The following is a 27,976-nucleotide window of genomic DNA, read 5'->3' as shown; positions in this document are numbered from 1 at the left end:
GAAAGGTGCGGCACCGCCCCGGCCCCCGCGCCGCCCTTTCAAGTATCGCGTGAGCGGCCCCGCTGCCCGACGCCACGTCCTGCCGGTGCCGCTGAGGAGCGGCGGCCATCGAGCCGCTGGGGGCTGCGGCCGGGTGAGGTGAGCGCGGGGAGCGGGCGGCGGAAGCGGCGACCGCGACGAGGCGGGTCGCGGTTCGCCCCGGGGAGGCCGGGGGGGGGGCGGTGAGAGGCGGGCCTCGCTGTGAGGGGGCGGCGGAGGCGCGGCCCGGGCGTGGTCGGGCTGCGGCGCCCGAGCGAGCGAGCCCCGGCTGCTGGCCGACCGCTGGGCCGCCTCCCCGCCCGGCCCCGCGGGCACCGCTTCCCAGGGCGGGGCTGGGAACCGAACGGCGGCGCTGGGAGCGGCCAGCTCTCCCTCGGGGCAGGTGGACGTCGGGAGGGCGCTCTCCTCGGTGGGAGCGGAGCGCGGTGCGGACCCGGGCTCTGCGCGGGGACCGAACTCGAGTTGTCGCGTCTGTTCATCGCCCCGTATCGTCTCTTCCTGCGTTTGCAGGTTGAAGAAAGAAAGGATTTAATGAACTCGCGGCCGATCGAAATGGGAAGACGCCGAAAGCAGCAGCAAGGTGCCTGATCGGCCTTCTGCCTCTGCCGCCTTTGGAACGACAAGAGAAAGATGCGTGTTCTGATCCTTGTGGAAAGACAGTCCATGTAACTGCGAGTGGAAGCTATGTGCTGAAGTGGGACAGCCTGACAAAATGGGGGTGCTTGTGTTCTTCGTGCCTTATAGCTTGCTTCTGACTGTAGTGCGAGGGCACAGCTTATTCACGTGCGAACCGATTACTATTTCCAGGTGTTCAAGAATGCCTTACAATATGACTTTTTTCCCAAATATCATGGGACACTATGATCAGGACACTGCTGCACTCCAGATGGAGGTGAGTTCTTCCATTCCTTCTGTAGGTGTGTAAATATAAACACTGTGAAATAAACCCTGATTTGTCATAGGGATATAGCTGATAGTAGTGATATCTGTTGTACTAAGTGATAAGCTGACTAGATGGCACTTCTTTGTGATGCTTTTGTCTGCTCTAGAGCTGCTTGGCCATGTATGACTGTGTAAGGGAGCTTTAGACGCACACAAACTCTCTTGGATTCTGTATTACACTGGCAGAAGAATGAATGTGGTGCATCAGTGTGGCTGTTCAGAGCCACACTGAAACAAAACTAGTTGCATGTAGCCTGTGTACCTCATAGAGCAATTCTTGAAATGCTCTAGGACTGTATGTTATAATATTGGCCCACCTGAATTCAGCTGATGCAAAAATAATATTTCTAAGTCATTGTTAGTTCTTTCTCTTAGCTTAGTTCTTCTCTTAGCTGACATCTATGGAGGAGACGTCCCTAAACTTATTCTTAGCCCCGCTTTCAACTATTTTACTGATTGATTTATTTCACATTCTGCTGTCATCTGACTGAATATAGAAAATCCTGACTTTTCAAACTGAAACCAAGTACTTTCCTACCAGAGCTGACTGTAACATGGCTCCCTTCAGAGAATGCCACCTCGTGGAAAGGCTTTGCTAATTACAATAGCTATAGAGGGTGAGAGCCTCTCTGGGTAAGAGGCTTGTAAAACAAGTTTAAAACCTGTTTTAGTAATGCCTTTTCATGGTAAGAGGAGGGGAGCACCTTAACACAGGTCTTAAAAGCTCAAAGTCTTGTGCTGTGCAGAGAGGGGAAAAAAAGAGGCGAGTTTTAAAACTCAGAAGTTTCTGGTGGTTGATTTTTTTTTTTTTTTTTTTTTCTTTTTAAAAAAAGAGAAAGTAGTCTTGTTGAAGGCTACAATTGCTGAAGTCTTATTTGCATATTCATTACTGAGCTTGGGGAAGGAGCTTGGTTCAGTTGCCAAAGCTGTTTGGAATACTCAGGGTTACCACTTTTGTCTCTAGCTGCCAGTCTAGAAGGGTAGAGTCTTGTATTGTGTTTGTCAGCCCTGTGTAGATGTACGGGAAGTTCCAGTGTCAAATGCTAAAATATTTGTATATGAGCAACTGAATTCAGCTGCAGGTCTCAGATTATTTATGTGATTCTAAACTGGGAAGCAGGCTGTCAGCTTGAACTCTGTGCAGTGCCCTCTCCAGTCATCATTTGTCTGGAATGCTCTCTTTCTACAGTGTCTGCCATCTTATGTTGTCAGGTATGGTGGTGGTTCTTGCTAGGCATGTCTTCAGTACAATTGCTGGAGTGGCTTCCGTCAGAATCCACACCTTGCAGTAACACTGCTGTTAGAGCATGCAGACCACCGTCGTTTTTTTTTGTTGTTGTTTTCTGGGCACTTCTGAGCTATCTGAAGCCCCTGTGTGATGATCTGCCTTCCACTGTTTGTGACTGGACTGTGCTGCCTGACTGGTTGGCCAAACAGAAATGGCCAGGCACCAGCCTTACTGGTGAAGGGGTGAGGAAGTTTGCCCCCTCTCCTCTTTGTACAGCTGCTATTGAACATAGTGCTAGCAGTTGAACTGGAGTTAAGCAGTAAGGTCAGTCCAGTTTGTGGTTGGGCCTGGTGTGTGCTTATGGATTCTGGAGTGATTGTACATGGTGTTCAGTAATGGTGTTGGTATGCTTTGGGAGTGATTGATTGCAACAGTGATCTGCTCAGGTCTGCAAAGGTGCTGCTTTTCAGGGAAGCTGGTGTTGCAGCAGAGAAGGAGGAGTTACTGATTTCTGAAATATGCTTTTATTTTGTTTTACAACCATTAAAAAAAAAAAAAAGCAGCTGGTTGGGAGGTGAGGAGACTGTTAAGAGCTTGAATTTTTCTGTGGTTGGTAGTCCAAACTTCATTTGTACCAAGGAAAGAATTTTAATCATATGTTGGTTAAAACATCTTTCTTTTGATCCTCAGTAGGAATGCTTAAAGGCTTTGGTTTTGAATTCCATCTCTCTTTCCCCTCCCCACAACTTGTTCTCAAGGCTGGGCACGGTCTTACAATGTAAACACAAGGTTTTGAGGCTGACGCTTGCTTTAATTCCCTTGCTTGATCTTAGCTGATTTTGAGCAAGTTTCTTAGTCAAAGCAGTCCCAGGACATATGGTGGAGATTTCTTCATGAAGTCAAAGTGTTTGGTGAAGGAAGTGTTTTCTGCTATTCTGCATTCTGGAAACTTATTTCCATTATTTATTCAGACTGTTTACTCCTAGGAAGAACAAAGAATTGTCAGGGAAGGGGATGACACTCCACCTGTCCAAAACTTCACATTCTCTCCTCTGTCGTACTTCGAAGGCTCAACAGGGGTGCTCTCCTGCAGGGAGTCTTTTATAGCTGGAGGAGCTGTGACTTCCAACTGCGGGACCACAAAAGCTTCCATAGCGCTCTTCTTTCTGGAAGGATGTTAAATGGGTGTTTTTAGGGCTGCTGTCTTCCCAGTCCTACTGCAAGAGGGGATGATATGGAGATAGTCTCAGGTGGTGGTTTTCCTTCCAGAAATCAGCTGGATCACCATGGAGTCAACCAATTCATGGTAGTGTATTTCTGTCTCATCTGTTGGCTCTTCATGCTATAAATCAGAACACCAAACTGATTAAAGTAGCTGCTGTTCTGCACCTTCTAGTTAATGATGATAATTTTCTTGAATTCTTATTTTCTGCAATAGGAAATTTGTAATTTCCCATTGTTCTCCATCTTTACTGAATTTTTGGCTTTGTGAACTGAATTTAAGGTCCTTGAGTTTTGCTTTGTTTGCATTAGTTTTGTTTATGCAACAAACAAAAATTTTTTGAAAGACCCACCATATGACTTAGTGGTGTGAAGCTTTTAATGTTATTTAAGCACCTGTGTGACAGTGGAATCTAATTATTTGCAGATGCTTGCTGTATCTGTGCCTCAGCAATTTATCAGTGGCACTGCTCATGTTCTTACTTACTCAGACTGAGAGACTGAAGAGGTAGAGTTTTTCTTCTGAGGGAAACAGACAGGTATGACTGTAATGAAGCAGGCATTTTGCTGCTCTTCTGTAGTTGGAACTCCCTCTCGTGGTGCTCCTCAAAAACAAGTCACTTCTAATTTCAGTGTAATTGCTTCAGCTATCCCAGAGTTGGTGTCAACTCAAAGAATTGTTCTGTCAGAACAGAGAATGTAACTCTGGAACATTTTCCTGTGGTCAGAGTTCTCAATCTTTTGTGATAGAACCACGTATTTGTGATGAGTTTGGTGGAGCTGACTGCAGCAGTGGCAGGAACTGAGAACTAGAGTCAGTTAATCTACCAAAATTGTCTTGAAGTGGATTAAAAAGTACTTTCAAAAGTTTGATACCAAAATTCTGTGGCTTTCTACTTCTGTACATTCAGTGAGTTTAATTTTTTTAATGTGATCTCTTAACTTGCCTTCTCTAGGTATGAGTTTGCAATTAATTCAATATGAAGATGTGTGGAAAAACTGGAAACATCTAGCAAGCTTAAATAGTGTATATATATGTATTCTGATTTATATAGCATAACACACTGGCAGGAGGAATAAGATCAGGTTTCCAAGCTTGTGTAGGTTGGGAGTGTTGGAGAAGTGCTGTTCAGTGTGGAATGCTGTTACTGGGATGTTCTGCAAAAGTGTGAATTTACTGAAACATGTAGAGACAGGCACCCTGCCTCTCTCCATACAATATGTGAACCATTAATACTTGAGGATTGGAAGCCAAAATCTCTCAAATTCTTGGTAGCTCAGCTTCAGTTAAGAAAGCAGTGGATGTTTTGTATCCGCCTGGAGTTACTGCTCATTCCTCATACTTCCTCAGAGCCTAAGCTGGAGAGAAGATACAGAGGTATAAACAAATACAAGGAGCTCCTGCTTGTAACATCTGTGCTGCTTCATTACCGTATATAAGTGGTAGTAACTGCCAGGCTTTAAAAAGGAAAGAGTAGTGAATGTAGCATGCTGTGCATCATTCAGTTAGTACAAAGTTAACTTATTTAGCTTATTGAAACAAAAGGTTTAGGTGGTGAAACAAGTAAAGTACTACTTGTTAGAATAATGTTTGCAGATGCTGAAATTCCTTATAGACACTTCATATCGAAGGGAATATGAAGTATGACTTCTGTGCTGGTGAAGTTTGTGGAAGAAGAGAATAGCAACTGGACATGAATAACTCTCCTTTGTGCATCACAGTGTTACTTGTGGAGAAGCTTTTGCTACTGGATCCTAACATCAATTACACAAATCCGTATCCCTCTGTACAACACTCAAATTCAACGAGTGCTCTTTGCTTTGGTGCTCTTTTGCACTTGCTCTCAGGTGTTTCCAAGGTGTCCTTAGTTCTTAGTAGTGAGAACTTCAGCAGTTCCTATCCCACCTTTGCTAATTCCTGTGGATGCACTAAATTACAGCCACTAAAAAAGTTTGTGTTTCCAGTAATACCATGGCCTGTCATCAGGGGTAGTGAGTTTGTGTTCCATTGTCCAAAACCAGCAAGTCTAACGTGTATAGCCTTATTACGGTGGCCTGATGCATATCAGTTACCTGCTAGATCTAATGTTTGGTCTGAACAGCATTCCCTGTCTACTCGATAATGTGAATAATACTGCCTTGCTTGCTGTACTAAAAGGATGCTGCTTAGAGTCTAGTGGGTCCAAAGTAATGTATGCTTGAAGAAGGGAGATTTTTTGCCCTGTGCTAAGTGTGGTTCATTGAGATGGTGCTAAATGTGATTCCCAGAGCTTTGCCTTTCCTTTGTTTCAGAGCTGTGTCCGTAAATAGCTTGTTACAGGAATGGATCACTAGGTGAAGAGCTTAGTGTACGTTCCTTCTGCTGCGTGAGATTGAGGGGCTTAACTGGACTCAGAGCAGTTCTGTGCATGACATTTGAAGCTGACCTGAGGAGGGCTGTCATCCAGGTCTTTCCCAATAGCCAACCTTTCTTGGAATGCTATGGTGTCCTGTTTATCTCCTGAAGATTCTTGTCTTTTCCACAGTGCCCTGTGTGGTGTTGGGACATAACTATGAGTCCTGGTGGTCTCTGGATCTCACTGTGCAGCCTGCTCCTTCAGTTGCCCTCTTCCATGCTCATGTGCTAAAGGGGTGGTTGCTGGCTAAACCAAGCCTTGTACGTGTGGGTAGTAGGTCCAGCCCTGCAGCTGCAACCTGGTTCAGGAGGATATCTGTGAGTGAGATTGATGCAAGCTTCGCTGATCATCACACCCCTCCTTCTGAAGAGACTGTCCTGGTTTTCAGGTCTTCCTGCAACTGGGAGATGCTGTTTGTCTACTGTGCTGCAGGAGTCGTGAGGCTGTGCAGAGCCTGTGCCCTTGCTGAGTGTAGGGTGGAAGTGGAATCTGTCTGGTTTTCCAGTTATGGAATGTTTGAGATGTGTGCGATGACATGTGGGTGCAGTATGTTGTGTATGCCTTGACTGATAATGACCACAAGAAACAAATGTGGAAAGAAGTGCGAGGAACTGAGGATGTGGTCATTGCTATTTACCTCTCGTGTAGCAATGTGATGATTATGACTTCTCAGTAGGAGAGTCTGCACCAGAAAGCTTCCTGCATTTTCTCTACTGCTGCTCGACTGTTGATTCACTAAGCCTTTGAGGCAAACTGGTTACTTTGTCTCCCCTGCTGTTGGCCTTTTTGGACCTCTTCTGTATATTGTACACAGCTGTAGTTGCCTCAGTCCTAGTAGCAAATGACTTGCTGGAGCAGAAGATGGAGCAGATGGATGTCTGCCTGCTTCTTTTGAACTACCCAGTAGAGATAAGTGGAGACTTGATTGCTTTCTATGTAGCTATAAGAAGAAGGGAAGAAGTGCAGGGGAGCATGAGGGCTGTGTAAAGCCACTGCTGTGATGAAACAAGACTTGCAGAGATTCAGAGGTGCAGGGGACAGATCCAGTAGTCAGTCTGCAGGACGGAAGGGCTGTACTCTTCCCAAAGATATTTGTAATCATCTTTTTTTTTTTCCTGTCTAGACCAAGTTATTTCAGAGAATAACCACATCCTTCCAAGACTGTCCCAGTCTGTATTCACAGATGGGTCTACACAACCAGATTGCTTTAGTGCCAGCAAATATTGCCTCTTTCCTGTTCACAAAGCACTTAGTGATCAAGCTTTTCCTGTATGCAAAAATTAAAAGCAGCTGTTCAAAGAGAGCGTGAAGCCCCTGGGTATCGTGATGGCTTAGCAATACTCTGTGACCAAGATTCTGTGTCCCTTCTCCTTACTGCTTTATGCCATCATGCTTCCTAGGTTTAGGGAGGGTCTTTACCACCCATGTTGTGTGGCTAAAAAACTTACGATTCTTCACCATTTTGACAGCAGGATGGCACAGAAGCAGTTCTGGACTTTCCACAGCCCTTGGTGGGTGGTTTGTCAGTGGCTGTTTGCTCTGTCTGGTTTGCCTGACCTCCCCAGTGCCACTGCAGCTGCTGGGATGATGTCTTGGTGTGGGCTGCCTGCTGCAGCTGAAGAAAGAGATGCCTGGACAAAGGGATAAAAGGAAGAGGTGCCATCACATATGCCCTTCTTAAAGAGGAGGTTGCATCTACCTCCCTTTCAGAAGCAGCTGTGGCAGAGGGAGCACGGATGGATGTCCTTGTCTTCCTTTGAGGTTACTGAATAAAAACAGTGCATGTGAAGTGTTACTTTTTTTTTTTTTTTTTTTTTTAAGATTTTATGTAGCTATTTTTTTAATGTTAGTTGCTCTTTTCTGTTGCATAAATGACTTGCTCTTGTTTTCAAAATACAATGAAGATAATTACAGAAGTGAATTTAGAGTGGAAGGCTTGGTTTTCTATTATGTGCCTGCAATGATCTTCCCAGAAGCAGTGATTTGACAGAAAATTACTTTTATCACCATTTACAGGAGGTGGTGAATGCTAAATCTATAGGAAGTTCATGACATGGTCAAAGCTTCCCAAACACAAACCAACCAAGGCAGCTGCCTGGTTTTCCATTGTTCTTCTCAACTCAGTTTGTGGCTCAGACCTCAGGTCGTTTTGTCTGGTGTAGTGTCTGATTTGTGTTGACCTATACTCTGAGGCTTCATTCAAAGGATCCTCCTGCCTGTTGGCCTGTGTGCAAGACAGAGGTGACTTGTACGGATTTTCAGGATGCTGACTAAGCCAATCTTTTTGAAGTTGAGTAAAGCATTTGATTCAGCACTGTGTGAAAATCATTAAAAGTACTAATCCCTGTAAACTTTCCCTAATCCGTTCACTTAGCTGTGATGTAACAGATGACCTAAGTCTGGCATGCACAAGTCAGATGACTGGACTGAGTTGTTAAATTTCAAGCCCATCAAGTTGCATTTACCTCCCCCTCCTACCTGCAGCTCTTCCTGACTTCTGATTTTATTTTTTTTATTTCCAGTAGGTCATACACTGGGGCACTGGCCCACGAGACAAGCTTTGTCTTGATTTATTGCCCATGTGACATAGAAACAAATTGTGATTGCTACTGATTTTGCTGGGAGGCTGAGGGTTGCATTTTATCATTCTCAGTTAGCATGGGAACTATCCTCGCAAACCAGATTTTCCAAATCGTGCATAGTGTCTTTGCTCCCCACCTAATTAACAGAATGGCAAGCCCAGATGTGCTTGGAGTGGAAAACTTGATGCACTCCAACAGCATGGATCCCTGCAGAGAGCTCTCAGGTCTAATAGGCATTGAGCCCTGGGAAATTAGCACACTTGCAGCTCTGTTGTACTTCCCACTGTTCCTAGCTCCAGCAGGGCTCTGCAGGGACAGCCAGCTCCCACTGGGTGCAAAAACAGCTTAGACCTATTGGGGTTTTAGTAGCTGAGGTTCAGTGTCTGTGCAGTTACGCCGTGTAACTGTGTTCCTGGGTGGACTCAGAGCTGGCTGGACTTCTGCAGAACTGGGCAAGATGCCTTTATGTCTGCAGAACTGCCTGCCTTGTCATTATGATGATCCCACAGTGGTAAGAGGCATTGAATGGATTATCATGGCTTAGGTTTAGAGAAGGGAAGGTAACTATTTTGCAGGAGGAGAGGGTTGGCTGAGCCTTGTGCACTAAGCGATGTGACAGGTAAAGCTGTAACTCTAAGCTGTAATTTTCTGGCACAGGAAATCTTGCTTTTTTTCCTGTGGCCCTCTGTCAATTGATTTAAAATATTTAAGAATCCTGTTCTGCTGAGCGTTTACCTTCTCTAGTGAGCATACCACTTGTGAGCAGCCTCTTTTTGACTGCTTGAATGTTTATTTTATAGACTGGTGATGGAAAAGAGCATGGGTCCGTGAGCGTTCTAAGGCAGTTTTCATTCAATAGACTACTCAGAGCTTGGAGTTAGTTGCCTGGTTTTGGAGAGCCATACAATCTTATGCCTGCTCCTCTTAAGCATCTTCTAGTTGTGAGGTTCACTGTTGCCAGAATTCTGTCATTCTTGAGTGTGTTCCTGTGGACACCACATAGGAAAACTATTGGGTAGACTTTGTCAAATGTTTGAGTTCCAGACAGACCACAGAAAGTGTTTTTCATTGGTCTGCTACGAATATGACTTTGGTCTGACTTGTGGAGCCAGAGCAGTAACTACTTCTGCTGGAACACTTTCCATGTGAGCTTTATCTTCTGCTAGACTGCGTGCTATTGGCTGTTTTACTGGTAATCTTATGAACCATGTCCTATAAAAAGTAATAGATCAATTTACTCTTGTAACGCATGGCAAATACATTAAGGAGTTCAGATTGTTTGGAGATTTTTCTTCTACCAGAGCCCAGATGTAAGGAAGGGCTCACTTACTTCATCTAGACTTCAAGTGTTTGAGGGCTTGCAGTGTGCTTTCCATCAGTAAACTTGTATTTGTCTTGTGTGCTCTATACAGTGTACGTGGAGATAACACTGTGTGTAATTGACAGCTTTGTGTAAACAGTTCAGCAGTGCTCAGGAAATCTTTCATGTTTGTTTTGGATTGTGAACAGCACAGGCTACAGTATCTGTAATTTATGTCGAGCTGTAATTTAGGTTAGAACCACAAAATGCAGTGAATTCTGCCATTTTGGTAAGCGTTGGAACTTTGTTTCATGGTGTCTTAGTGAGATGTAGTAGCTCTGTTCTTATTGAATCTAATCTTTGTTACAGTTTAGGATATGTGTTATTTTTTTTATCTTGTACTTCAGCAATACTCAAAGAGAAAAAATGAAATTAAGTTGTTTTGCTACAAAAAATTCAGTAGTTGCTAGTTACAGAAAAACAGTGCAGGGCCCCAAACCTTCCCCTATATGCCTTGTAGTTACTCTGGTTAATATTCTCTCTTCTGGTTAATATTCCCATCAACTTTGAATAGCTAGCCTGAAGATTCACAGCAGAATTATTATACTGAGGTATACCCTGTGTTGGGATGGATGACAATGAAGAGCTTGTGAGTATACTCATGATTTCATTGCAGCTACACTGAATGTTCAGCTGCAGTCATTGAGCTCCTTCAGCTGCTGCATGGCCTGAGATCTTGCACAGCGCCTGCATAGTTTGACTTCAGTCAGGCAGTAGAGCCTGCTTCTCCCAGCTCTGCACAACATGGACATGTGGCCTGTTTGCCAGGCAGTTCCTGAGCCTCAGGACTTCATCACTGTGTTCTTGAGATAAGCTGAAATCTGACTTTGTGTGCTGACTGCTTAGCAGCTCCCACATCTGTACAGCTGTGGGAGGAGCTGACTGTGGGAGCAGTTAAAGCCTCTCACCTGTTGCAGGTTAAGCTGTTCCCGTTCCTTGTTTGGTCCTTGAAGTGACTTCTTGCCTTGGAAAGTCCAAGTGCCTGCATTCCATTTGCCATTCAGCTGAAGGACAAAGATGAAGGCTTGTATCTTGGTAGAGGTCTTTTACTGCAGGAGAACATTGGTCTGCTTGTTTGGTTGCCGTGTTTTTTCTTTTTTTTTTTTTTTCTCCTCAGCTCCTTGAACCTTCAGATTGTCCTTGGTTAGGAACCTTTCAAGTGTTTGTCTTCTCAGCTGCTGGGATAACCTTTCTCTTCTGACTAAAGATTTCATTCCTGTATTTGTAACCTCTGAACCAGTGTAATTTAGAAAAGGTTTTACGAGCTTTTAAAGTAAACATGACTGGTGTTTGCCTTAATTCTATTTCACAAGCTGCAGGAAGTAATTCTTTAAAAGCAGCTGATTAAAAGTCAAATGTATGCTTTCAGCAATGTTTTCATGTCTGTCAAATCAATACACATTAATGATGCTCTGGGGAGACCTGATAGTGTTCTTTCAGTGTCTAAAGGGGGGGGCTGAAAGAAAGAAGAGAACAGACTCCTTATCAGGGTCTGTTGTGATAGAACAAAGGAAAATGGTTTCAAACTAAAAGAAGGGTGATTTAGACTGAATATAATGAAAAACCTTCTTATGGTAAGGGTAGTGAAGCACTGGGACAGATTCCCCAGAGAGGTGTTGGATGTGTGTCCCTAAGATGTTCCAGGTCAGGCAGGACAGGGCTGTGAGCACCTGATCTAGCTGCTCGTGGCTCTGCTCCTTGCAGGGGAGTTGGACTTGGATGATCTTTAAAGGTCATTTCTCATTCAGATGTTTGTATGATTACTCTTTGTGTATTAAATGCATCCATATGTAAATACTATATTCCTATTACTGAATTTTAGTACTGAAAATCTTTTTGTCTTGGAGTTAGCCAGATCTGTTGATGAGATTACCAAATGGAGAAATGACTGATGTTTGCTGCTGACGTCAGTAGTCAGTTATTATTCAGAGATCAGGTAATGATATGGAATACATCCCCCCTCCCTTCTGCACACATGCTAAATCAGTAGCAGATTAGTTCACGCCATCTTCATTGGTGGCTTAAAGAAGGGTGGTTGATGTTGCACTGATTTTTCATGAGCTGCACCTGCATTTCTGCTTTTGCAGCTCTACTGTTGAAGTAGCAGGACAAGGAAAAATGGTTTTAAGTTGAGGGAAGGAAGACTTAGGTTGGATGTCAGGGGGAAGTTCTTTACAGAGGGAGTGGTGAGGTGCTGGAACAGGCTGCCCAGAGAAGTTGTGGATGCCCCATCCATCCTTGGAGGTGTTCAAGGCCAGGTTGGATGGGGCCCTGGGCAGCCTGGTTTAGCATTAAACGTGGAGGTTGGTGGCCCTGCATGTGGCAGGGGGGTGGAAATTCATGATCCTTGAAGTCCCTTCCAACCCTGGCCATTCTGTGATTCTGTGGTAGCAACTTCTAGCAGGCACATAGCACCAAGGTGCTGATGCTTCAACCGCCTTTGCTTTCTGCAAAATGTTTGAATCCTCACGAGCTTAAATGTCTGTAGCTTGCAGTGTTTAAGTCACCAGTAGAGCATTCAATAGGAATAACCTCGACTCATTTGGACTTTGCTTTGAACCTAATGTAACCTGAAAATTTTGTCCTTTATTTAGTTTCATGTGTTGGTACATTTATTTATCATCACTTAATTGTGCACAAACTAGAAATCAGATTCTCGGCAGCTGATTCACTGTGTAGCCATGAACAATTGTACAAGTACAGTGTCTTATATTTCTCATAGTATGATGTTAATCTTGCTTACAGTGCAGTCCAGAACAACTCTATTGAAACAGCAGTGCAGGATTAAATCAACTGTGCCATATATGTTTCACTCCTCTTAATTGGAATAGATGGTCAGTATAGAAGTGGCTAAGGACTCTGAAGGTAGTATAGCTCTGTGAGTATGGACGGTAATGACTCCCTAGTCTTATGAGATTGCTGCATTTTTATACACAGTGCTTAATGGTGGGCATATTTTTGACATACCACACAGGAAAATGTGTATGCAAAGTGTGGTGTGTTATGGCTTTTGAGGCTGTGAGTTGTCTGTAATGGCACTTACTGGACAGTAGTTATGTTCAAATCTTGTATTGAAAATTATTAAACACAACTGTATGCTTGTGTTTTGCAGATCACATAATGCAATGGATAACAGTGTATATCTTCAGTATAGATAGGAATTTGGAGTACCTAGTGTTGTATAATTATAAAAGGTCAGATGTAGCCCCCATGTTTGGTTCCACAACTGGCATATGCAGTTATCTAAGTAACAAGGTTGTAATGTTGTTTTGAGTCACAAAACTCATATCAAGCCATGGAACAGACACTACTGCTTAACATGGAGGCAGTTAGGATCTTACTGTTTTAACTTAGGCTGATTGTTAACTAAGTTAACTGAGCTAAGTGTTTTAACATGGTAGCTAAACCTCAGTATTTAGGAATGTAGGTTGTTAGCTTTGTGTAACTGGCTCCAAATAACTGAGCAAATTTTCTATCAGCAATTGAAAAACATTTGCTCTTGCCAATTAGGATTTACAGTAGCTGATTTTAATGAAGACCTTGGTATTTAGTTGGACTGTTTTCCATTTGCCATTGCTGCTACATTAGTAGCTCCCATACATCCCAACCCCGGTGACATCTGGCTGCTGCTGGTAGCCCTTTTCTCCAGGGGAAAAAAAACAACCAACAGAAATGAGATAGAAAAAAGTCACCTGTAGTGACATCCTGGAATAAAAATTTCTGTTACACCTTGGATTTCTGAGCCTGCTAAGCACAAAACAGAAAAGCTTCTTGCTGATCATGAGTTCAAAGCTGCAATTTAATTACTCCTAAAGCGTGTTTGAGAGAGCATTTGTACCTGGACATTTATTGTGTACTCTGCACCATTTCTTTTCACTCATCTCACTGGTGGTGTTGTTTGCAGGACCACGATAGAACCGCATAACTACATTTTTACTACAGCTGCATTGAGGTAGCCCAGATTTCCCTCTGGAGAAAATGTAACATAGACTTGCTTCCTTAGAGTCCTGTGCTGAGCTAGGTGATTTGCTCAGTGCTGAGAATATGGCTCTTATTGGTAGTGATGTTGTGTCCCTTGGTTGTCTGTCACTACTCGCTATCATCACTGGTCGCCTGTTTGCTTCATGGGGTTGGCTGCATGTGGTTTTGCACTGGGAGGTTTCTGTATGGGGACACTGCATGGGGGATGCAATGTGGGAAAGCTTGTGTTTCAGTCCTTAGTTCTCCTATATTACTTGAGGCAGTTACAGACTACATCATCTTTGGCTTTACTGAGTTTCTTCTAGTTATTAAGTGATGTATTTTTTGTTTTGGTCTACTGTTAGTGTATTTTAGTTTGCCTCATATTCACTGGATTTTCCAGGAAGGTAAGAGTTTCTATTTCAGGACTTAGATTGGCTCAGTGTGGCTCCATTCCTGGTTTTCAGACAGCTCAGTTCCACTCTGTTTTGGCACTGCCACTGCTGGATCTGCAGGCTTTCACTGTCCTTTGAGTGACACGGCAGTTGCTGCTGTTGGTGCATGGTTTGCTTTCCTGAAAGAGCCCGTGGCTGTGCCAGCTGCGTGTCTGGCTCTTTCTGGAGGAGAGCGGAGGACTGTGATTTCATTCTCAACAGCTTTGTGTGGCTGTGGGTTGAATTTCAGATGTGAATGCTCAAGAGAAGAACACGGGCACAACAAGCTGCTTGGATGAAAAAAACTGGAAGTTGGGTCACTCACGAGTCAGATAACAGCCATGAAGCAAGCAGTTCCTTAAGGGAGCTTGTGGTGCTCTTGGTTTGAGCCTTTTTGTGCACATGCTGTCCAGCAGGAGGGTTTGATGAGATTTTGCTTTTGTGGTCTGGGAAGTGCAGGCCTATTATTTTCTGTAATGCAACGTTTCCAAATTGACTGTCCGGACACAAAGCCCGCATTCAAAGATATGTAATTGAAAACAGAGTTCCCAGGGCAGCTTTCTACTTCTTTCGTTGTTCTTGAATGATAAAAGAGGGAAGTTCAAGAAAATCTGTTTTTTACACATCTTATTTTTTTGTGTTTCGGCAAAGATGGTGTGAGTTTTTATTTGCTTTTTTTTTTTTTTTTTTTTTAAACATTTTGTAGAGGGTTCTTTGTTTGAAGGAACTTATTGCTGATAAAATCTGTTGGAGTTCAATAGACTCAATATGTCTGTGGAAAGGGGGTGGTTCAGCCAGTGTACTGTACTTTTTTCTAAAAGGCTTTGACGTGGTCGTATGCGAAGGTTGTTCAAGAAGCTATGATGGAAGTCTGACAAGGGCTTTCTTTTCTAATCCACGTCTAAAGAACAAGAAGAAAAGAGGTAGTAAATAGATGCCTTGTTAACAGTACAATTTGTGAAATCATCAGATGATTGTTGAGTCCTGTAGCAAAAACGTGACTAGAGCTGTTCCCCAGCAGTCTGCACAGGAGCCTCAGGTACACAGCGAGGAACACTGACCTGGGGAGGGGATGGCATTGAGTTAAGGGAGCAGAACTGACTCAAGAGCTGCAGAAGGGCATGGTGGTAGATGTGGCTGGTAGGTGACACTTTGTGTTGGGAAATGCTGGGTCATGAGTACAGAGGTGAGGGGCATGGTGTTGTGCTGGTTACTGTTGCTCAGGATAGAGCCTCTGCACTCACTGTGGATACGTGGCTCTGTGGAAATGTGAAGACTTCTGTTTGCCTCATGAAAGGAATGGAAGTCAAGATTTAAAATGGTGTTATACTAATACAGAAATGTAAGATGTAAGTTAAGCACTGGAATAGGATGGTGGTTGAGTCACCATCCCTGGATGCGTTTAAAAACCACTTGGATGTGGTGCTCAGGGACATGATTTATCAGAGAGTTGTTAGAGTTAGGGTTGTATGGTTGGGTCGTGGTTGGACTCGATGATCTTTAAGGCCTTTTCCAACCTGAGCAGTTCTATAGTTCTGTGATTATAGCAGGATGGTAAAACAGTGTGGAAAAAGTAGAGAGTGATCTGCTAGCTGTATCAAAACACAAACTATGTTGCAAAATTGGAAGTTAAAATAAACAAAATGCTGTGTATTTCTTGGCAATGCCTGGTTAAATTACGTAACAAACTTACTGCTGTAATCTCTTACAAAGGGTATATCACAAGTGGTTGGAAAAGGGATCTGTCACTGTCTTTTAACCACAATCGTGGTGATATAACCTGCAGCTCATAGAATGTCCTGGGCCCTTGCTTGTTGGCTTGTCCAGCAATGGTTCCCTTGCTGTTAGGTGTTGGCAGTAGCTTGCTAAAGATGAGATGGTGAAATCCCTGCTGTGTTTTCACAACGTCTGACTTCCTTCTCGTCATGCTTCCAGGTATCAAAATGTAAATATATTTTTTTCAGCTTGTTAAAAATATTGTAAGAACTGCTGTCTATGTCAGCCAAGTCCTTGGATTTCAACTTCAAGTACTTCGCAGGCTGAGCGTTGCCTTCTTCCTGTGATTTGGCAGCTTTCTATTTGTCTGACAAGACAGTTCTGCTTCTAAATAAAAGCATCTCTTTAAACCACAGTAGCCAAAGACAACATGCTGTAGTAGAACTCTGGCAATCAACTTTTCACTTGCCTCTATCTGCCTCTCATGTACAGCAATCACTGATTGCATTGTGATTGCTGTGATGGCTGTGCAAAGGAAAAGTAATTCATGTAGATGTAACTCCTGACTGTACTTTTCATCTGAAGCAGTGTAGCATTTAGGGTGTGATCCAACTCAGGGTCACTTTTTTCACAACCCCCATTCCTGTGTTTGTTACCAAGATATCCCTCTTGAACAGAGACATCTATTATTATTTATTATTAATCAGTGTCTTTTCTCTCTAAACTGCAGGCTTGCATTGCACTGCAGTTGCTTGATGCGTGCCTGTATAACTTTATTGGGATACTTAAAGCTGGCAAAATAAGGATGTGAATCTGGACTCAGAGGTCCCAACCCTCCTTTTCCAGTCCCTTGTTGATCATAAAATCACAGAATCACAAGGTTGGAAACGACCTGCAAGATCATCTTAGCCCAACCACCCTCCAATACCACTGCTACCACAAGCACTAAACCATATCTCATAGCTCCTCATCCAGATGCCTCTTGAACACTGCCAGGGATGGTGACTCCACCACCTTCCTGGGCAGCTGTTCCAGTGCCTGACCACTCTCTGAGAGAAAGGATATGTCTAATCTAAACCTCATTTGGTACAACTTGTGGTCATTTCCTCAGGTCCTGTTTGTAGCCTGGGAGAAGATGCCAAACCCGTCTTCATCACAACCTCCCTTCAGGAAGGGATGATGAATTCAGAGATACATGGCTGTTAATGGCAATGATCTAAAGAAACTTCTCAGTGGTTGTATTTTTAGCAGAAGCTCTCCATGCTTAGAAAACTTTGAGTTTTGTCCTGATTCAGAAGCACGTTTCAAAATGTGTTAAACATTCTTACAGCTTTTCTTATGCATGAACTGGACTATTAATATGTGATACAAAGATTCCCTTTTTCTGAAATAGAGAAGACATTTTATCAAAAAATTACCAAATAAGCTGTCAAAGAGCTCAGCCTGACATATCTTGCAGATTTCTTTTACCCACAGCCATCAGTTAATATCCCCTGCTCTGAGTGCTGTTTAAATTACACAGGAGGCATTATTTTTGGAGCAACATGCAACAGAAAATTGGTGGGAAGGTTGAGCCTCTACTGCCACAGCACCAACACCTGCTTCTGTAGTGGGTTGACACAATGATATAGGAGGTGTTGCTTTCAGTGCATCCCTTGCTCTTTGGTTTACTGTAATGAGGCGAATCAGGAGTGTTCACCTGGTGTCAAAAGCAGAGCAAACTGTGTAGCAGAGCAAGATGGCAGTGGGTATGGCCTCCTAATGAGCACAGAAGTGCTTCTGCTGCAGATACATCCTTGCTTCCTTGGGTGTGCTGGCCTTACAACGATGCTGTGCTTGGAAAAGTGACCAACTGAAAAATAACTACTGCTTTATCTGAAGTTTATACGCATAGTACTATTTTGCTTAAAGTCATTTACCCTAGCACAAACGTTGGGAAAATGCAAAGAAAGGTTTTGTTTTGGGATTGCAAATTCCTTAAAGCGTATCTAAGTAATGGACTGAATGAACAGGGGATGGCAAAGTTGTGTTGCAATATATTTCATTTTGTGAGCTCTACTTGTAGCAGTTGTCAGTAATTCACTGCCCAGCATTCAGTAACACAGGTAGAAAAGCTCTCTGTCATGTTGAGATTTTGAAATGCATTTTAAAAAATGGGCAACAGTGATATTTGGATTGTGTTAATAGAGAAGCACACTGAACTCTGTAGCCTGAGTGGAAATGAACACAACACACTTCTAACTGTAAATACAATTCCAACAGGATCCACAAGGACAGGTGTACCTTTAATATCTCAGACCAGTTATTTTATAGCTAATAAAGGGATATAGGAACCTGGGCTTTGATTTCAGTTTTCTAATGGTAATAAGAAAAATCAGGTTTCAGTAGTTGCAGGTGAGCGAAGATTCCAGAGTAGGGGCTGCACTGGAAGAGCTATTGCAGCCCAGAATTCTGGTTCCTCAGCACTCTAAGCCACCAGGTTTGACTCTTCCACAACTGCTGAATGGTACTCTCTAGATTTTCAAATATTCAGAGGAACAAGCATGAATCCTAGTAGTGACCTGGTTTAGGGAACCTGCTTTGGCAGGGGGGTTGGTCTCGATGATCTCTTAGAGGTCCCTTCCAACCCCTACAATTTTGTGATTCCATGATAGTGAGAAGTTATATTATTGACTTGAATTGTGTCTTTGAAATGACTAACCAAAGCCTTTTTCTTTCCCAAAGCCTTTTCTTACTCTCATGAATCTTCACTGTTCACCAGACGTCCATACATTTCTGTGCAAGGCCTTTGTTCCTGCCTGCCTGGAGCAAGTTCATGTGATTCACCCTTGTCGTAACCTCTGTGAGAAAGTGTATTCCGACTGCAAACAACTGATTGACACTTTTGGAATCACATGGCCTGAAGAGCTGGAATGTAGCAGGTGTGGTATTTGTTCACGTGATAAGCGATGGAGATGATAATTTTCAGATGTTGTATAGTTGACCCAGACTGAGTCGAAGCATTGAATAGTAGAAGCTGTACCTTTGTCCTAACCACCTGTGTGTGCAAATTCATCCTTACATTACTTGTCCCATTCTATATGGCAGAGGTCTCACTTTCAGTGATGACAGCTTTTTTCTCTCAGTTGTTCAGGTCTTTGTTCTGGAGACAAGGCAGCTTATGCTACATCGAGATTCTGACCTTCACCTGGAGATATCTGTAAATGTGTAAGGCCAGATGTTCTTTACAAGAAGTATAGGAAAGCAGCAGGGAATAGAAACTTAAATCATGTTTCTGGCCCCCCTGCAGTTACTAATCCATGCTGGTGCTGAGGCAGGGCTGGGATAGTAGTACTCTGCCGTGATTCTTGATAGATGGCAGTTCAGGAAAGAATGTGATAGATGGCATTGACTTGATTTCCCTTTTTTCTGTGGGGGAAAAAATGATAGCTATGGGATTTAAGTCCAAGAATGCATCAACCTTTTCTCATCTGGTGTGAGCTTTTTTCAGATGATAATGCCATTAAGTTTAGAAAATGCTTTCCAGAATGTTGTTTGAAAATTGAGGAAAATTTCAAATTACACTTCAATTTCCTTTTTTTTTTTTTTTTTTTTTTTTCTCTCTCCTCAGCAGTCATTACAGCTGTAAATCGTCATATTACTGCTACTGTTCACTGAAATGTTCTTACTTTGTTCATGTGGGAAGTGCTGTCTGCCCAACAGGCAGGGAGGTCCACGTGATAGTGTGCCATGTTCTGAAAACAGCAGAGATGCTGCTATTGGGGCCTGTGGAAGAGCAGCTGGCATGAGGATGGGCCTCAGATTCAACTGCGGTTCTGAGATTCACACTCCAATATTCTTACAGACGCAAATAATACTGCCTAATACATGTGTGAATGAAGTTTTTGCTGTTCTGATGCATAGAGGTCTGACCCACATTTATTGAAACAACCTGCTACAGAATCAGTTTTCTCAATTATTATCCTGGCTTTGTTTGGACAGCGTGATAATGCAGAGGAAAAAGTAAGAACAAGTTTCTTAGCTCAAGCTGAGCTTCCAAATTAATGATGAGGAAAAATATTTTTACATTTAAGGTCTGCACACAGTAGCACTAGACAAAGAACATCTTAAGGCAACAGAATCTCACTTTATCAGCTGAAATGTAAAAAATGTTATTTTTAAGTACATAAATTTGGAATGCGAATGAACATCAATCCCTCTTTGAGTAAATGCTTACCTGAGTTATAATTAAATAACCTTGTTTGAAGATCTGGCCAACACCACTAATCCTGTATTAATGTAATTTTTTAAAAGTTTGTATTTTTCTAGATAAGCCTTAAGCAGGTGAGTCGTGAGCCATCTCTAAAAGAACATTATGGTGCTAGAAGACAATTGCTGAAACAGAGCTTTTTGCAGTACTTATGTTTTTTGCTTTTTGTCTTTCTCAGGTAGTTCTGTTGTTATAGACAGTAAAGTGTCGTCGTAACACAAAATCATCACCATCATATGGCAGTCATCAGTCAGTTCAAGTTACTATGAGCCTTCATTCTTTGCTCCTTGATTTGAAGCTTGTGTTTTGAGAGATCATTACTATGTCTCTCCAACAGTCTATTATTATCAAGATAAAATCTATACTATAAATATTCTCAGTACACAGGTGTAGAATTTTGGATTAAGACTTTGGAACAATTGCAGTTTGAGTAAACTGTGTTGTAAGCAGTAAAACAGCGCAACATTAAGCAGTTGTGTTTGAACCTTCTAAACTGACAATATATTTGATCTGTTTTTTAAAATGCCAGTGGATATTCATATAATGCACATTTTGCATTATGTGTAAAACTGAAGTGTTTGGAATCAGATTTTACTATTAGTAAGAAATAACTGTAGTTGATAATGAGAGATATTAATATTTGTGTTGGTTTTTTTTTTTCTAGACTAGTCAACTGTGACGAGTCTGCTCCTGCCACTGCTCCTGTAACCACCAATGCACATGGAACTCAGAAGACCCCAGGGCAGACACGAAGGGATTTTGGATTCTGGTGTCCACGGCACCTACACACTTCCAATGGACAAGGCTACAAATTTCTGGGCATCGATCAGTGTGCACCACCGTGTCCCAATATGTACTTCAAAAATTATGAATTGGATGTTGCAAAAAGCTTCATTGGGATAGTTTCCATCTTTTGTCTTTGTGCTACGCTTTTCACATTCCTTACTTTTCTGATTGATGTTAAAAGGTTTAGGTACCCAGAGAGGCCGATCATCTATTACTCCGTCTGTTACAGCATAGTGTCTCTAATGTACTTTATTGGATTTCTTCTTGGGAACAGAACTGCCTGTAACAAGGCAGATGATAAGCTAGAAATCGGGGAAACGGTTGTTCTTGGCTCCCAAAACAAAGCCTGCACGGTCCTTTTCATGGTTTTGTACTTTTTCACTATGGCAGGAACAATATGGTGGGTGATTCTGACAATCACTTGGTTCCTTGCAGCAGGAAGAAAATGGAGTTGTGAAGCTATTGCACAGAAGGCCATGTGGTTCCATGCAGTTGCGTGGGGGATACCTGGTTTTCTAACCATTATGCTTCTTGCAATGAACAAAGTGGAAGGGGACAATATCAGTGGAGTTTGTTTTGTAGGTCTCTATGATGTGGATGCCTCTCTGTACTTTGTGCTTTTGCCGTTATGCCTTTGTGTTTTCTTTGGTCTCTCTCTTCTGTTAGCTGGTATTATCTCTTTAAATCACGTGCGCCAAGTCATACAGCATGATGGCAGAAACCAAGAGAAGCTAAAGAAATTCATGATCAGAATTGGAGTTTTTAGTGGTTTATACTTAGTGCCACTTGTGGCACTGCTTGGATGTTATGTCTATGAACTGGTGAACCGGAAGATCTGGGAAACAACTTGGGTGTTTGACCACTGTGACCAGTACCATATTCCTTGTCCATACCAGGCAAGTGGCAGTTTGCTTTGTAAATAATATTGTGGAGTTAATTAGCAAAAACCCTTATGTGTTGTTGTGTCCTGCAGTGTAGCCTAGCAAATATTTTTTGTGTTAAGTAGTCAGCTCAAGAAGATACAGTGGTAAGTTGCTTTTTGAGTCACAGTTGATGGTATCTCACTTCTGCTTTGAAGCTTTTGACTGAGCAAATTGATTGCATTCAGCATGTAAGATCCAACTCAGCTGAGGAAATGCTTCCACTCCATTTCACAAATAATGCTGGGGGATTGTTTTTCACCATATCTGTTCTTAAGAGCAGTTGCTCAGTGTTTGGATGTCTGGCTCAGTGTTTCAGTACCTAAGGTGAATTTTCATCATTTTCTATTGAGGTGGAAAAAATGAGTCTTGAAAGTTGAGTCTAGATTGAATTTTAAATGTTTCTTGCTACCATAGATTTAAAATAATTTCATCTTTTTTTCTTTGAAGTGCAGAACTGTGAAACACTTGAAATGACACCTTTCCAATGTATTTTTTTCATGATAGCTGTCAGCTGTAGGCTGATATTCAGTAACGTAGAAGAAACTTTTAAAAACAAAAATATGCTTTAAATTGCAGAGATGTTCAGAAATGACTCTTAAAAAGAAATTGACTTATTGGAGAAGCTTTTAAAGTCAAGGTATCCTATATTCAGTATTCTCAGTGGATTAAATCTTTTGTAAAGATACAGAACTCTCTGCAACTGGAAGTAATTTGTGGTTTGTCTTTCTATATAAGAACAAATAGAAAGTAGAAACCATTCCTAGGAAAACACAAGTTTCACACATTATCTTTCATTGCTTTGTATATAACATCTATGCTTTTACTGCAATAAGCTGTCATCAGAGAATACAAGCACAAGCATTATGGCATGGATAAGGTGTGATCCTTCCATGTTCTCAAACATCCTTCTGTGCCCTCTGCAACGTTCTTAACAAGTGCATTTCAGCAAGTCTTAGATTGAGCTCAGTATCAGATTAGCTAGTCTAGAATAAACAAGGTTGAAAATGAAGCTTGTATTCATTTTACCAAAAACAACCAACAACAACAAAAAAAAAAACCAAAACCCCAAAACACATAATGTTTTGTAGTGCTTAATTATAACATCTTAGCATAATAAGGCATAAAGAACATGCATTCTTAGTCTGGAATTAACCTACTGGAAAGAGTAAATAGCAAGAGGGAGTGTTCTACAATAACAGATCCCAGCAAGATGTAATTATTGGGATCTGTCTGTATAGTAAACAGCATGTGCTAACTGTAGAGTAACTTAGAGAGGCGTGCTTGGCTGTGACTTCTCTAAGCTAGCTTGCAGACCTCTTTACACTGATCAGAGCAGAACCAAGTAAAAATAAATGTTAGTACAGGTTAGTTGATGTTACATGGCCAACTCAAATGCTAACTTTTGTTTGGCACGGTAACCAGGTAATGTAAATTCAATTAGCAGTTTAGGAGCAAAAGATTGTTACAGAGCTCCTATGATCCAGTTTTGCAGATGGTTGCTTAAATCTGGCAATAACCAGAAAACAGCTGTGTGACTCCCCATGGCTCCAACGATGCTGTCTTGTGATCACCCACATCATCCACTCATCCTTTATGCTGAAAGGGTGAATCTGACTCGTGCAAGCCATCTCAGAAGAACGTGGTTACAAATACTATTACCCTTTCAATTTAAAAGAAAAATATTTCCCTCTAACTAATCTCCTCTGCATTCAACGGAGAGTGTGAGCAGACGTGACCAGGTCTTGTCTGTACATGTCTTGTGTGTGTCTGCAGTATGTGCCTCAACAAAGCAGAGCAGCCGTGAGGACAGTGATGTTAGATCTCTCCAACATAATTTGTTTTTCTGCATTTAAAAAATGAATCAACAAGTATGTTGTTGACTTTGTACTGATTAAACTTTATCTTCCAGGCAAAGGCGCTCGCAAGACCAGAAATATTTCTGTTTCTGATGAAATATTTGCTGACATTAATTGTTGGCATATCTCCAGTGTTCTGGGTGGGAAGTAAAAAGACCTGTTCGGAGTGGGCCAATTTCTTCAACAGAAACCGCAAAAGAGAGTAAGAGCAATTTTAATTCCTGGTTTTTGAAACGTGTACTTCAAAATATGTAGGATTTCAGGCATGGTTCTTAAGTGTAGCTCAGGAGTCCAAGTGTTGTCCTCGAACCCTTTCTTTTTTTTGGAGTCTGCATATGGGCATCAGCAAAAACTTCTGCTGGAGTCTGTGGAGACTTTATGGACACAATGACTCTTTGACTGTGTTCTGAGAAGACAAAATATTTTCCTCTCTTCTGTTCTCTGCATACAGATGTGTGACCGTGGTAATGCATTGGGTAATACATCTCTGCTTTCCAGTCCAGTCAGGAAAGATAACTTTGGTTGTTCAGATCCTTTCTTGTATTTCAGCTCCTTCATTTGGCACATAACTGCTATGTTTACTATTATGTGATAGCAGCATCCTCTGCTTTTCTTGTCAGCCCGGCTTGCTTGTTTGAAAATAAATTTTCATTGTGCCATCCTTAGTTAGGCTTTATTGTATTAAAGTACTGTTCCTTATTTGTATTCTGAGACAGAACAATTCAGTTTTATTATGTAATTTTAGTAATTATCTGTGATTTTAAAGAGGTTACAGATATCATCTCCATTTCTTGCAGCTGTCATTTTGCCTTTTTATTCCTCATGTAGTTTTTTTTTAAGATCATCTGTATTGCTCATAGGTTATAATGTATTTTAAGGTCTTTTTGTTTCTTTGAATTTCCCAAGCCAGCAGTCCTTAAGCTCCTTTTATTTTGCATCTGCATTCCATGATGGTGAGCTTATAGCTTTCTTTCCCTCTCCTCACTTTCCATTTCCTGTATAATTTTTCCTGCATTTCAGATGTTAACTGCTTTCAGCTACAAGAGCTTTAAAGTAATGAAGTCAGTTTTATAATACCAACCGTTTTTTCACTTGAACAAAGTTTACGTTGCATAGGGTTAAGTTGGTAATACAGCTGCTTATGAGCTAATCCTGCTTTCCTCTCTTAGATGACTGACTTACTGAAGGCATTGGACCTACTTGCAGAAGTAAGAAATGTGGAAATTGGCTTTATTTAATTGTTCCACAGACATAATTACTTTGGAACCATGACAGTCAGATTCTTCTCCTCTTTTCTCATACACTTGTTTTCCTCGTGTTCATTAACATCCAGCTCAGATTACATCATTGGTTGCTGTTCTTTTACATTTTGGTGTACCAAGTTATATTTTGGGTTATCAAGTTACATATCAGGTTAATTCAGTTCTCTGTGTGTTTTCTTTCAGTCCAATCAGTGAGAGTCGAAGAGTACTACAAGAATCATGCGAATTTTTCTTGAGGCACAATTCCAAAGTTAAGCATAAGAAGAAGCACTACAAATCAAGTTCACACAGATTGAAAGTAATTTCTAAGTCAATGGGAACTAGCACAGGTGGCACAACGAATCATGGGACTTCTGCAGTAGCAATCACCAATCACGATTACCTGAGCCAAGAAACTGTTGCAGAAATTAAAACTTCTCCAGAGACATCTGAGAAAGAGATGGAGGCGGATGGAACATCAGCCCAAAAAGCTGAGGAAGGTGAAAACAGTGGAAATCAAATGTTAAGTATTTCTAAACTGACCGTGGATCAGGTGGAAAAAAGAAACAAAGCAGACAGCATGTGTGATATGAGTAGCTTGTCTGAGAGCCTGAAGAGAATTGGTGAAGGCAGGTGAGAGTCCTTTGCTTTTTTTTTTTTTTTTTTTTTTTTTTTTTTTGTATGTCTATTACCATTATTGCTACTTCTCTATGAAGAATCAGTGTGCAGTTAACCCTGAGTAGCTGTTCAGTACTGTAACTCCTGCAAACTTTGACTATGTGTCTTTAGCATATGGGCTATTTTACTGGGGGTTTTGGATTCTTTTTCCTTTTCAATGTCCAATGCTGGAGCTTCAACTTGTAGGATAGTTTTGAGCTGTTGATCCTCGAGAAATCTGGTTGCAATACAGTCATTTTTAGAGAAGTCTGAAGAAAAGGGGAGTGAGGGAATCTTGAAGTAGCCTACGGAACCCCCATTGTGTTCTCTGTACAGGAAAACAGCTTTAGATATTAGCAGTTTATTACTAAAAGCTGTATTTTTATTTTTTTTTTTCCTCCAGCCTAATGCACTGTGCTTAAAATGGATGGTTTTATTTCTCATTACTGACAGGGTAACTCCCAGGAATGATTTTATTGAGTCTCCTCCGTTACAGAGCAGCAGTTCCCAAATAGCAGACGTCTCCCAGTCGGGCTCCATATCACTGCTTGTCTACTCGGCCGCAGATGGCAGGAAGGAGCTGGATTCAGGAAACAGTTCAAACCACTGAAAGACTGACATTTTTATATGAACTCTTTCCGTGTATAAAACTGATGCGGATTTTGTTACACTGAAAACAGCAGACGTTCTGTGCCTTACTGAAAATCAGACACATCTTGTTTTGCACTTATAAAGATGTAAGTTTTGTACTGGGGACAACTGGCAATAATTGTACTGTATTTATACCCATCCAGGAATAATGGAAATTGAAGTTCTATGGGACACAGCTGGATTGCTTAGTAGTAATTTAAGGAGATGAGAGAAATATTATTCCCAATGCAAAGAACACTATTAAGTAAATTGCATTGAAATAATGCAGAAAAAGCACTGTTACTTTTCAAGGTGTAAGATGTCAATCTGCAGCTTTGATATCTTACAAGTTTTTTACTTTTTCCTTTTTTACTACCTGTTAAACAGCATTATCACTTTAAGAGATGCAAAAAGTTACTCTCTAAACTGTGTCACGATGTGTCGTTTATAGCACTGCTTTACGGTAGTTTTTACACTGAATCTGAAATCGAAATGGTTTATTTTGTACATAGAAATGAATTATGTAAATAACTGACTGCATAAGGCCTATATTTAGAGCTGCTGTTTTGTATGTACTGTACAAATGTGGTCAAGTTCCCGTGCTTCTGTCAGATGCTACTGAAGTCAGCAGTTCTGTGGTGACTGGGCAATGTTATTCAGTTGTGAGCAAAACGGGTGCAAAACACCACCATACCCTGCACGTTTGGGCAAGGCTGGGCAGACAGCACTGAGTCCCACTGGAGGGACAGGGCCTGAGGTGCAGTGCTGCTTCAGGAAAGTGCTGCTTTCAGCATCTCCTGCTGTGCTGTCCTGGGGCATCGTGCCAAACAGGAGTGCTTCAGATCCTGGGCAGCACAGGGGCGGAATCTGAACTACTCATTTGTTGGGTGTTGGTGGTGGCTGGTGTTGTTTTTCACAGAGCTGCAGTGACAGTGTACTTCCTTTCTGTTTCTATGCAAGCCACTTGATATCTATATATGTTAATTCTGTAGGGAGGTACCCTGCAGAAAATAAAGTTATGTTAATATGCAGGTTTGTTTAACAATACATTTATTTAAAATAAGACTTTAATGCTATTTCTACAGAGTCTTAATTTTCTACACACTGCAACAGTATAATTTCTGTAACTCAGAAAGGCCTTAGAACCTCTAATGCTTCTCTTAGGGTAGAGCGGCACAAGAGCAGGTCCTGCTGATGTGGGTGAGTTGGGTTCTTCAGCTCTTAAGAATCCTGGCTCCAGTGAACCAGAAACTGAGTGCATTTTGTGAGAATGTTCAGCATCTTCTGTTTGATTGCCAACAGGAAAATTGCTTTTAGTTGATGTTCTGGTTTTGCTACTGTGCTGAGCAGTGGTGTTGCAGTTTGTGCAGCGCTCGAGGTGATGCTTTGGACCGTGGAGCAAAATAGCATGGCCCAAAAGTCATACAAACACTGAATGATAAACCAAAGTTACTTGTTTTATTGACGATGCATTACAAATAGAATGTATTTACTTTTATCCGTCGTGTGCATTTTAGCATTTGTAATTTATTGCCTAAAACAAGATGTGCTATTTCTTCTGTAATTTCCCTGCTAACAATATCTAATATTCTTACTGCTGAGGACAGTGGGAAGAGCCTGAACAGTCTGTGGAAATGCACACCAAGTACTCTTCTTTCCGTTCTGTTTGTAAATGGGTAACTTCATACATGTGTTCAGTGCTTTGGTTATTACTGTCTTTGTTAGTAATAAACTGTTGTATAGTAAAAACTTGAGT

At 41.7% G+C, this 27,976-nt stretch overlaps 1 protein-coding gene across 2 annotated transcripts; it reads left to right on the top strand.

The window, feature by feature from the left end:
* Positions 1 to 71: 71 nt before the first annotated feature.
* FZD6 (frizzled class receptor 6) lies at positions 72 to 27,969 on the top strand. 2 transcript variants are annotated; one of them, XM_042808988.1, is made up of 7 exons: positions 72 to 138; positions 550 to 931; positions 18,603 to 18,799; positions 20,792 to 21,809; positions 23,746 to 23,894; positions 25,138 to 25,566; positions 26,044 to 27,969. In XM_042808988.1, the coding sequence occupies exons 2-7, from the start codon at positions 752 to 754 to the stop codon at positions 26,198 to 26,200; spliced, it is 2,130 nt and encodes a 709-aa protein (XP_042664922.1). In that variant the 5' UTR covers positions 72 to 138; positions 550 to 751; the 3' UTR covers positions 26,201 to 27,969. The 2 variants fall into 2 exon arrangements, with proteins under 2 accessions (XP_042664922.1, XP_042664923.1); XM_042808989.1 differs by lacking the exons at positions 72 to 138; positions 550 to 931; positions 18,603 to 18,799 and adding an exon at positions 19,515 to 19,880.
* The last annotated feature ends 7 nt before the right edge of the window (positions 27,970 to 27,976 follow it).

Source organism: Centrocercus urophasianus, unplaced genomic scaffold, assembly GCF_019232065.1.
Source record: "Centrocercus urophasianus isolate 14NV4802_14NV808 unplaced genomic scaffold, USGS_Curo_1.0 seq_11, whole genome shotgun sequence".
In the NCBI taxonomy this organism is placed as follows: domain Eukaryota; kingdom Metazoa; phylum Chordata; class Aves; order Galliformes; family Phasianidae; genus Centrocercus; species Centrocercus urophasianus.
The sequence above is the reverse complement of the archived record's forward strand: the minus strand, read 5'-3'. Positions and strand labels throughout refer to the sequence as shown.

Coding starts and splice junctions, on each gene's coding strand:
- FZD6 (XM_042808988.1), top strand. CDS start 752: ATGGGGGTGCTTGTGTTCTTCGTGCCTTATAGCTTGCTTCTGACTGTA. Junction 932..18,602: donor CTGCTGCACTCCAGATGGAG/GTGAGTTCTTCC, acceptor TCTTTCCCAAAG/CCTTTTCTTACTCTCATGAA. Junction 25,567..26,043: donor AAGAGAATTGGTGAAGGCAG/GTGAGAGTCCTT, acceptor CATTACTGACAG/GGTAACTCCCAGGAATGATT.